Source organism: Hippichthys cyanospilos, chromosome 13 (assembly GCF_059441005.1).
Source record: "Hippichthys cyanospilos isolate Australia breed blue-spotted pipefish chromosome 13, RoL_Hcya_1.0, whole genome shotgun sequence".
NCBI classification, from domain to species: Eukaryota; Metazoa; Chordata; class Actinopteri; order Syngnathiformes; family Syngnathidae; genus Hippichthys; species Hippichthys cyanospilos.
The window spans coordinates 11404651-11415323 of record NC_142381.1 but is presented as its reverse complement, the minus strand read 5'-3'; the positions used below and the strand labels follow the sequence as shown (position 1 = coordinate 11415323).

At 42.7% G+C, this 10673-nt stretch overlaps 3 protein-coding genes across 4 annotated transcripts; 1 reads left to right on the top strand and 2 right to left on the bottom strand.

Moving 5' to 3' along the window:
- Window positions 1-26: 26 nt before the first annotated feature.
- On the bottom strand, window positions 27-2838 carry fbxl12 (F-box and leucine rich repeat protein 12). Of its 2 annotated transcripts, XM_088431633.1 has the most exons (4): window positions 2674-2838; window positions 2472-2547; window positions 1279-1789; window positions 27-1197 (listed from the first exon to the last, which is right to left on the bottom strand). In XM_088431633.1, exons 1-4 carry the CDS (start codon window positions 2772-2774, stop codon window positions 755-757), a joined length of 1131 nt encoding a protein of 376 aa, XP_088287759.1. In that variant the 5' UTR covers window positions 2775-2838; the 3' UTR covers window positions 27-754. The 2 variants fall into 2 exon arrangements, with proteins under 2 accessions (XP_088287759.1, XP_088287758.1); XM_088431632.1 differs by having other exon boundaries at window positions 27-1789.
- A 203-nt stretch (window positions 2839-3041) lies between these two features.
- On the top strand, window positions 3042-6082 carry cops6 (COP9 signalosome subunit 6). Its single transcript, XM_088430988.1, has 10 exons — window positions 3042-3133; window positions 3520-3645; window positions 3715-3846; window positions 3934-4022; window positions 4098-4160; window positions 4987-5034; window positions 5125-5239; window positions 5319-5411; window positions 5518-5618; window positions 5699-6082. Exons 1-10 carry the CDS (start codon window positions 3070-3072, stop codon window positions 5837-5839), a joined length of 972 nt encoding a protein of 323 aa, XP_088287114.1. The 5' UTR covers window positions 3042-3069; the 3' UTR covers window positions 5840-6082.
- A 984-nt stretch (window positions 6083-7066) lies between these two features.
- and4 (actinodin4) lies at window positions 7067-9520 on the bottom strand. Its single transcript, XM_088432050.1, has 2 exons — window positions 9362-9520; window positions 7067-8551 (listed from the first exon to the last, which is right to left on the bottom strand). The coding sequence occupies exons 1-2, from the start codon at window positions 9518-9520 to the stop codon at window positions 7754-7756; spliced, it is 957 nt and encodes a 318-aa protein (XP_088288176.1). The 3' UTR covers window positions 7067-7753.
- Between the last annotated feature and the right edge of the window lie 1153 nt (window positions 9521-10673).

Below are 10673 nucleotides of genomic sequence, written 5' to 3'. Positions count from 1 at the left end.
TTCTTTGATCATTAAAGCCTTAAAAGTTTGAATCAAATGGCACTTTTATTTAAGGCAGGACACAAAAACATGGCATTTGTTTTAAAATTACAGTACTCTATTCATGTGTTGCTTTGTTCTGAAATGAAAAGACATTTTTCTTGCCACCAGACTTCAGACGTTAAAATTTCATTTGGCAAACCAGATAGGTCTGGCCTTCGTGATGGTTTTGTGTATTTTTACAGTATGCAAACCGGATTCATGTAGTTGTCCAAGCTCTTTAACAGAACTGAACTTGCACATTCAAAGTAGAATTAACCTACACTATCTTACTCAGGAGTGAAATTGTCACTGAGAAATATGAGACTACAATGAATGTAGATGAAGTAAAAGAAACACCTGCATGTGCTTTAAGACTCATACTGTATATACAAACATGAAGTTCTGACAACCCAAAAAACAAAAAAGACCACATGCTCATTCACTTATAAGACATTCAGTGGTGTGTTTATCAAATAAAGAAAAACTGTCTTTTACTGCCTCCAGAGGTATGTTGAGCACACCAGAAAGAGCAGTTATTTAATTCTCTAGAAAGTAATGCTATTGGTTCACATGAATGACATCATGCTTGCTGGGATTGCAACATTTACGATCCCAGCATCCACATGTTGGTCAAAGGAGATGTCAAACCAGACACTTTCTCATCTGCTAAAGGGAGCCATAATGTATTTTCGTTGGCAAGGATTTTGTTTTGCATACAGCTGCTGGGAAATCACTATATAAATAAATTTGATCCGAGATTTGAGTTAAGTTGAACAGAGCAATTGTTAAAGGCCAGCGTGCAGCACGGCAACATGACAGCCAGCAAGCGATGCAGATTTCGGATCAGTTTATCCGGTTTGCTTTCGTTGTTGCTATTGTCGCCGCTATCACCGCCCGCGCCCTCCTCCTCGCCCTCCTCCTCTCGCTCCCCGTCGTCGCCGCCCGCCCCCTCGGGTGGACAACGCCTTGGCTGGAAAACCACATCCAGGAACTCCAGTCTGAGGAAGCCGGGGAGCCCGCGAAGCATTTTGCAGTTGTGCACGACCTGCAACTCGTCGAGAGTGCAGGCCTTCAGGGAGAGCCGCTTCAGGTCCTTCAGGCGGCTAGCATAGGGGAACCCTGGCGCCACCTCCTTGCCGCCGAGGCTCAGCTCCTCTAGTCCGAGCCATCCCGTTTCTAAACCCAAGGAGGCCATTGGCCGCTGGTGGCCCTGCCGCGCGGTGATGCTCAATTCCAGAAATTTAAGCCGGAATAAACCTTCCAAGCCACTGACACCTTCCTTGCCGGCGCAGCCTCGAAGTCCATTTGAAGTTACGCGAAAGGTGTCGCACAACTCCAGTCGACTGAGCCTCTCCCAAGACGTCAGGCTCTGCAGGTGTTGGTCCTTAAAAGAGGGAACATTGTTGAGGATTAAGCATTCAATCGAAATTCCTGATTCTTTGTCTTTAACGCTGGAAGTTGCCGGCGCGTTCTCTTGTGATGACGCGGGGAGGTCCTGGTTGAAGAAGCCCTGAGGGAGCTCGCAGCCTTGCAGCTCCAGCACCTTCAAGGATGGCGGCAGGAGCTGGCAACTGGGGAGGCTTCTCAGGTCCGCGTGCAGAAGGTAGAGCTTGCTCAGGCGAGGGCACTTTGTGGACAAAGCTTTGAGCCAAGCCTCAGAGAGGAAAGTCCCGCCTCGAACGGAGAGGAGCAAACCACGCAGGCGTAAATACCGCAGGCCGCAACCGAGATACTGGCGCAGAAGGACCCACAGGATACGGGACGTCGTCTTAGTCAGAAGAGAGAGAGATGCAATGGATATGCAGTGAAGGTCTACACACCCTTCTTTCAGATATATGTTATTTTGTTATAAATAAATGTGACCCTGCAGTTGGCTGGATACCAACTATTTTGTCATGCGGTAGCTCACAGAGTGGTGAGCATCTTTGCTTGTGAAACATTGAGCCTTTTTAGGGATGCTCATTTTATACCCCATTATGACATTCACCTGTTTCCAATCAGCTTTTTTGAAGCATGTTGCAGGCATCCATTTTCAAATTTGCAAATATTTGCTCAAAAACAATAGTTTATTTTAACTACTAAATATCTTGCCTTTGTAGGCTATTTAATAGAATTTATGTTGAAGATCATTGTACTCAATTTCTATTTCACTGGAATTGTGGATGTAGTTTATTTTATTAGTTTTAAGTTTGTTTGTTTTTTTTAAATATTAAGTTCAAGTGTAATAATAATTTGCCACAAGCTAACAGTTGCAAAAGCCGTTTTTCAACACTTGCTCAGACACAACCATTAAATAATTGCATTACAAGATGGGACATTAAAGTACACACGTTCTAATCTTTCCATTTTAAGATAGTTCAAGTACATAAACCTAAAAAACGCTGAATTATTTTTAGATGCATAAAATCTAAAGGTTTATTTTGGATAACATAATGCTTCGGGTTTCTTACCCATTTCCACGCTGTCAAATCGACAAGTCTCCACAGTCTTTGATCCTTTACGAGGCGTCTCCATCTCTTACAAACTCTGAAAGGACATTTCAACCAGACGCACAGCTTTAAATCATGTGACAAGTGTCACGGATAAATATTCCACACAAGATGACAAAGCGCAGGGTTTATTTTTGGAGACTCAATCCCCACTAGCTCTCACCTTCCAACTCTGACTAGCTCGCGTACGCTCAGATATGACAGAACGTCAATTAAAATGTTTTCTGGAAGGTAGTCGAGGTTACAGGTTGAAAATTCATCCATTATGTAAACAAAACTGTTGACACCTTTTCTTTTTTGGGGGGGCAGCACGGACTGAATATATTGAAGCACACAAGGTGCTCTCCGATTAGTACTCCGCCAAAAACACGGACTTGCTGACTCGGCCTGGTCTAAATCAGTCAATTAAAAGTTTTTGTTTTGAATAAATTGATATATTTGCCATTAGAACAAATAAAAATAAATTCAAATATTGTAATAAACACTATTTGAAAAGTATAAACATTTTTTCTAAACTGTCACCCATGGTAGACAACGGCCTTTACGTCTCAAATCGCACATGCGCCGTTCACCGGACAAGATGGCGACGAGCAACGGCGGTGGAATGGAAGTGGACGGGGCAGGCGAGTCTTTTAGTACTTATTCAATTACTTTTCCAACACAAATATCCAAATACGAACGCAAGTTGTTGCCCTCACTTCTTTAACCCATAGGTGCCTGTTCACAGTGACGAATACGCGGGTTTAGCGCTCCCGGTACGAGTTTGCTAACATAGGCGGCTGTGGTGTAAAGCTGTCAACACACAAACTAGTTTGAAGCAATATTCCCATTGTTTGGCCTTTTCAATCGGTGTCAACTCAGTTCCCCAAGAACCGTGCAACTACTAAGCACTGCTGTTCGCTAATAAATGCAATAGAAATAGCAAACACTCATTTTGTGACCCAAATGTGTACTGTGTGGGGCTCCTCATGAATGAGTAAATGTTACATTTGTCTCTCTGCATATAAAGCCAGTCCCAGTGTTATGGCCTCGGGGATGACTGGCAGCGTCTCGGTGGCCTTGCACCCTCTGGTCATCCTGAACATTTCAGATCACTGGATACGAATCCGTTCACAGGAGGGACGACCCATGCAAGGTATGCAATCCAAAGCTGCTTATTGTATTTGTCTTATTGTTGTCTCACGAGTTAAAGTTCTTTCTTCAGTGATCGGCGCGCTCATCGGGAAGCAGGAGGGCCGAAACATCGAAGTGATGAACTCCTTTGAACTTCTTTCGCACACGACCGACGACAAAGTGCACATCGACAAAGAGTACTACTACACCAAGGAGGAGCAGTGTGAGTTGTGTTGGAAATTAATGTTCAAGCGTAGTTTATCCACCTGTCATCATTGAAGTGTCACTTGTTGTGGTTTTCATTTCACAGTCAAGCAGGTGTTCAAAGACATGGAGTTCCTGGGTTGGTACACCACAGGCGGCCCTCCCGACGCGTCCGACATTCACATTCACAAGCAGGTGGGCACCCACGATTAAAAGCAATGATCCGATGCTGGATATGTTGCGACTTCAACTCGTTTTCTCTTTTTGTAGGTGTGTGAGATCATTGAGAGTCCACTTTTCCTCAAGCTCAACCCGATGACCAAACACACTGATGTAAGTTGCTTTTTGCGTTTTGTTTAGTTTGATTTGATCAGTCTATGTGCATATTTACAAAATCTGCCAATATGAATGAATGAGCTCCAGGTTTCACTTTTTGACACACTTGACAGTCTCCTACGTGTCTCGAGTTTTGTGGTGACGCTTTTGTGGCATGTCTTGAGTTTTTTCCAAGCTTATACTATGGCCCAGTTTTGTTTTCTCTTCTTCCCCATACCTCATATTTTTCGTTTCTTGTCTGTGATCTCGTAGTGCTTTTTAGCGAGTACTCACAGCCCTTTCCATCCTGTCTCCCTTTATTTGTCATCGTCTTTGCTTGTTTTCTTGGACAGTTCGAGCTTGTTAAATCAGATTCCGTTGCCATTCGTTGTCATTTTCATACATTGTTGAAAAAGCTCCAGAGAACCACTAGGGTGGCGCTAAAGAGCCTCCGGTTGTCGACCCCTGTATTAAAGAAACCAGTTATTGTATGGTGTCAGGTTGTTTCATGATAATATATATTGCAATGCAGTATTTTCCTCATTTGAGAATAACAAAAATAAAACATTATAAAAACAAGCAAACAATGCAGAAAGGTTTATATGAGCTGGAGGTGTTATTTTTGTCCACTTGGAGTCTCTATCCTCACTTTCTTCATTGTAGCATCTGTGACTTTGAGTGTATGTGTCCATAATAGGCGGAGCCTGGCCTGGTGAGTGACATATGCATCAGCGAATGAGAGTGTAGTTTGCTGTTGTTGCCTGAAGTCAACTTGTTAGCTCGAGCCAGTCTGCATTTTAGGGACTAACTCATCCCTCCATTTTGTCTTTGCGTTCTTCCTCAGCTACCTGTCAGCGTTTTTGAATCAGTCATTGATATCATCAGTGGTGAGGTGAGCCTCTCAAACATATGCATATGTATTGGACCTTCATTTTGGATTAGTAAAATGCTAATCTTTCCCCCTCCCCTTGCATTAACATAGGCCACCATGTTGTTTGCTGAGCTCAACTACACTCTGGCCACGGAGGAGGCCGAAAGGATCGGCGTAGACCACGTCGCCCGCATGACGGCCACCGGCACGGGCGAGAACTCCACAGGTAAAAAGCTCAGAACCAGCTGAGAGAAAGCTGCATGAATTCCGGTAATGAAATCCGCTTCTGACACTTCCTGCCGCAGTGGCCGAGCACCTCATCGCTCAGCACAGCGCCATCAAGATGCTGCACAGTCGCGTCAAGGTTATCCTGGAGTACGTCAAAGCGGTGGAATCGGGTAAGATGCCCCCGGACAAAGAATATCTGTCCTTTTCCGACAATATGGCCTTCTTCGGACTTCTTATCGGCTTCCTTTTTTTCTCTGTGTTTTTCCCGTCTATCAGGAGAGGTTCCGTTCAACCATGAAATCCTTAGAGAAGCAAACGCTCTTTGCCACAGACTGCCGGTCCTCAGCACTATTAAGTTTAAAACAGACTTCTATGACGTAAGAATCCTACACTTATTTTTTTTGCCTGTAACTACAAATTCCAGCTCGTATCCTTTTCATTTTGCATTTTCCCGCAGCAATGTAACGACGTGGGCCTCATGGCCTACTTGGGCACCATCACCAAGTCGTGCAACAGCATGAACCAATTCATCAACAAGTTCAACGTCCTCTACGACCGACAGGGCATCGGCCGGAGGATGAGAGGACTTTTCTTCTGATGCGCCAAAACAAGAAGGTTTTGTTTGTTTGTTTTGTTTCATTGGGAGGTCGGCATCAAGTCGCTGCTCAAGCCACCGCAGCTTTTCAACCCTGCTTCAAGTGTAGCCCAAAGCCATTAGCGACACCAGTAAACAGGTTCTTGTTTACCACTGGACATGAACATATTTTATTCACCCCTCGTTTTATTGTAATTTGATCATTCTGTATGTAATAAAAGAATTACTGTTTGTTTTTTCATGCGACTTTTGGATTTCCTTGTTTTCTTAACAAGTCTTTTTTTTTTCCAGACAAACCCATGAAAAGTAAAGCGTTTTTATTGTATTTTTTTTTGCTTTTTGAAGCTGTCTTCCCGCTGTTGATAACCCCTGGAGATTTAGAGGGTGAGTGGGGTTCCTGTGGACGGGTCAGCAGTTTTCCACCTTTTAAATGTAGAGCGGAACTCCGTTTAATGACCTCATGTGGTGTTCAAGGGAAGGAGGCAAAACAACCTGCAATAAGTTAACATGTAAGTTTAATGCTTTCTTCAGGTATGGGCAGCCTCAGGCTTGTGTCAGCTTTTGATCTGAAACAACATTTTCAGTTATAAAAAATGATCTCCTGATTAAAACTCTCAGATAAAACCAACAAATGTGAGATTTCTCCAAAGATGATACAACAGGATGTTACTTAACTTACCAACTTTGCATATTTGGGAGCTTTGAGACATTGGCAAAAATAAGGGTTCATACACTACACACACATAAACCATAACCTTCAGATGAGAAATTACTAGCTTCAAAACTTTTGTACATAATGGGTTATACTGAAGTGCCAAATTCAAGTAAATCGAGGAATCTTTTTTGACAAATGTAATACTTTATGGAATGCACCATTTATGGAATCTTGGTCCTGCAGAACTACAAGTGAGTTGAGAAGATTCATTTTTCATTTTGTGGCATTTCAGTGCTTAGGAACTATGTTGAAGTGAATTAGCGAGGTTAATTTCGATGAAAGTAGTAATTTGACATTGTGGTATTATGGTGGCAAGGTATTATGTTTAACTAAATAGAAGTGTTTAAACCGGACAAACAGTGCTTTGCTGCTATCTTGTAGCATCACTATGCCAAGGAACTACTGAAAGTTGAAGGAACATGAGGGGCTTAATTTTGGGAAAAAAATGTAGTGCTTTGACACCGTCTTGTATCATGGTGACAAAGACTTTAGTTGAATTTGAGGAACTTCATTGAGACATGTAGAATTAGGCAGGTTTATTTAGATAAAAGTTGTGATTTGGCGTTGCTGTGACAAGGAACTATGTTGACGTTGAAGAGTTTCATTTGGACAAACATGTTGCTTTGCTGATATTTTGTTGCATCTTTATTTTGACAAAAGCTGTGTTTTGACATCATCATATGACAAGGAATTTGTTGAAGAACTTTATATGGACAAAAGTAGTGATTTTCCTCCATCTTTTACAGCATCTTTCGGGGAAGAATGGATTACTTTGTTGTATTAGAATGGGAGATTTTTTTTTCCTTCTGAGCTTGGAAATGACATTTTAAAAATCAACCGTGCGTTTATACTGGAAACTAATCCTTTGAAACCGTTTCCCAAACTTTATTTGAGCCAAGACATTACATTACAAAAATCTCACAGCACACACCAAACTAAAATGTACTTAGTTATGTACTTAGTTACTCTGGCGCTTGAATAGTGGAAGCCCATTGGTGGCAAAGATGGATGGGGAAAGATACATTGTGGTAAATAAATTACAAATATCTGATCAACCAAGTGAAACTGGATCATTTCCTGTGACACACCTGCGATAATGCGGTTGCGAATCACTTCCTGTAAAGCTTAACACATGTTCAAAACCTCATCTATGTGAAAAGTTGTGGCCCAAAGATCGATGGTTTTTTTTAAAGGCGGATTCCCTACTGGGTCTGGTCTTCGGACTCATCTGCAGCCGCCTCCGGTTGAGGGTACTGGAAGCGGGCCGGGTCGTACAGATCGTCGCGGGGGTCATAGGGCATGTGGGGGTAGTAGTAAGAGAAGGGGACCACCTTCTTCTGGATGGGAGGTGGAGGAGGCACAGGCTCCTCGACGGGTTCCTCCTTCTCCTCTTTTACTGGTGGCGGCGGAGGGGGCGGGGGTCCCATGACCTTTCCCTTCATGGGTCTGGGTGGGTGGTCGATGAGACAGTCGGGGTCCCAGTACGGGTCGCAGTCGTATTCCATCCCCTTGAAAGTGCGGATAGGGGCTGGCGGGGGAGATTTTTTGACTAGGACGGGAGGCAGTAAAAACTTCTTTGGGGGAGGTGGCGGCGGCTGGGGCACCGAAACCGGCGCTGGCGGAGCCTTCTGGGGAGTGCAGTGGGGGTGATAGCGGGGGTCGCAGAGGACGGGAACGCCGCCGGTGGGCAGGTAGACGATATGGGGTTTGCACAGGGGGTCCTTGTTGTTGCACAGGTAGAGCACGTCCGCCTGGGAGATGGCGGGGGCGCGGGGAAGGGGCGGAGGCTCGGTGGCGGGCGGCTCGGTGGCCCTGGGGACGCCTTTCATGGGCGGGGGAGGAGGAGGGGCCACCACCTTGCACTTCTTGTCCGTGGTGGGGTCACACATGATTTGAGGGACGCCCAGCTTGTTTTGGAAGTACGAGGCGTTGGGGCCGTACGTCTGCTCCAGGTGTCTCATCTGCTGGTACAACATCCTCAACTTGTCGATCTCGTACAGCTGAAGGACACACAGTCTTTGTCAGTCCACACTTATCAAACGCATATTTTCAATAGGTTCGTTGTTTTAACCCTTTTGCGGAATTTTGTGCAATCCGTTGATCTTTGCATCAAAGACATTTGACATCAATTGGAAGCATTAAAAGAAAACATCAGGGAGCTGAAATTTCACCCAGAAGGGGACAACGTGTCAAAGTTCAACATGGCATGACCATTTAATTATCACACTGTCAGGAGTGCTGTATGACTTCCCTTGGCTGAAACTTTGTGAGTATCATGTGCAGGAAAACGACTCAAAAATGATCTAAACACTGCACAAGGGTAAAAAATGACTTAGTGTGCATGTGATTGTGTGCTTGTGTGATCTTGACATCATGCAGAAGTCCCAAAACACAAAGACAAGAAAAAGTGTGCATGTCTGTGTGTACGTGTGCGTTCCCGCGTTGAATGCTCAGCACAGTTCATGTTCTAAGTTAATTGTCTCACCACTGGATAAAAACAATAAATATGTGTGTGTGGTCCCGTCATCATGCCAAAGTAGTCCCTAAATGCAATAAAGATAATAAAAGGTGTGCACGTGAGTGTGCTTGTATGCACAGTGCTCAGTTTACAGTTCATGTTCTACATTAGTAGTCTCGTCACTGAATCAAGACAATAAATGTGTGAGTGTGCTTTTGTTTGAGCCCACATTTGATATTGACGTTGTAGTCCCACTATGTGTAAATAACGAGAGCGCATGCGTGTGGTCCCACGGGCATTAGAAGTCCCAACGGTAGTTAAAGACATGAATATATGTGCAACAACGTGTTACCCCCTCAGTGTGTCCAATGCTGCTGTAGTAGCGGTAGTAGGCCTGGAAATCTGGGTTTCCCCGGTACCATTTGGGGTCCACGTTCCTCTTGGGCCTGGAATGGCTCAGGAAGTCGTTGGCCTTCTGCGGATCGATACCGACGTCACCGACGGGCACCATCCCTGTTTAGAGAGTGAGGAAGAGGATGATGAAGAGCAAGAAGAGCGCTTCACTTTTAATCAAATGCTGACGGTACCTTCCTGCTGGATGGCACTCAGCAAGGATTTAGCCTCCAGCAAGTCTGTAGGAGGAAATGGCGTATTTTATAATACATCACAAGTTGACTTGTGGCATTTTCATGCACGTGGAAAAAAAATCAGAATTTACCTGGAAGCCACGTTAGAGAGCAAAGTGCTGCCCACAGACACAACGAGGAAATCATCTGGACCCCTGAGAACAAGATGAAGTGATTTACATGAACAAACGATATTCAAAATTGTATGTATTACATGTATGCGCATAGCATATTATTAGGTTGACTAACATAAACTTTGTTCTGTAAAAAATGCACTTTTAAAACGCAATGAACTGCAATCTATAAACAAATATAAAAATATCAGTTGATGCGTCAATTTAACAGAATAAAAGAAAACATTTTAAGCTTTAACAACATAGATTTGTTGAATCATGCACCAGCGCTACTGTATTTAAAAAGTAGTGTATAGTAAGCGTTTTTTTCTTTATTAAGTAACTTAACATTTTATGTGAGTCACTAAAAACTACCTCATAATCTGTGAGTGATAAAATCCAAATCAGAAACATTTTAAATAGATGTAAAATCTAATTAAATACACCTGGATTTAGATTATTGCATGTCATAAAACCACTAGGTTAAATAAAATTGAGTAAATTCACAAACATTTTTCAATCGTACATGAAAGCCTACACTGAAAAAATATATTGAATTTACTCATTTGTATCATGTCAGTAGTAACATTAAATATTCTGAATGAATTTGGATAAAAAAAACTAATTTCATATACATTTTATTACGTTTCATGTTACAAAACTGGGCAAATACAGTATTTTTTTAAATGTATGGGGTATTAGCAAAAGAAAAAATCTTTTGGGGATATTTTTTTCAAGTTGATGTACACTAACTCATTTTTAAAGTGGATGCATGGCCTTCTTAAGAAAAAAGAAAAAATCTCTCTCTCTCTCTACATATATATATATATATATATATATATATATATATATATATATATATATATATATATATATATACACAGTATATAGATAGATAGATAGATAGATAGATAGATAGATAGAT

Coding starts and splice junctions, on each gene's coding strand:
- fbxl12 (XM_088431632.1), bottom strand. CDS start 2,774: ATGGATGAATTTTCAACCTGTAACCTCGACTACCTTCCAGAAAACATT. Junction 2,548..2,673: donor GAGCTAGTCAGAGTTGGAAG/GTGAGAGCTAGT, acceptor ATGTCCTTTCAG/AGTTTGTAAGAGATGGAGAC. Junction 1,790..2,471: donor ATTTGACAGCGTGGAAATGG/GTAAGAAACCCG, acceptor CTTCTGACTAAG/ACGACGTCCCGTATCCTGTG.
- cops6 (XM_088430988.1), top strand. CDS start 3,070: ATGCGCCGTTCACCGGACAAGATGGCGACGAGCAACGGCGGTGGAATG. Junction 4,023..4,097: donor ACATTCACATTCACAAGCAG/GTGGGCACCCAC, acceptor CTCTTTTTGTAG/GTGTGTGAGATCATTGAGAG. Junction 5,035..5,124: donor TTGATATCATCAGTGGTGAG/GTGAGCCTCTCA, acceptor GCATTAACATAG/GCCACCATGTTGTTTGCTGA.
- and4 (XM_088432050.1), bottom strand. CDS start 9,520: ATGGTGCCCGTCGGTGACGTCGGTATCGATCCGCAGAAGGCCAACGAC. Junction 8,552..9,361: donor GCATTGGACACACTGAGGGG/GTAACACGTTGT, acceptor TGTGTCCTTCAG/CTGTACGAGATCGACAAGTT.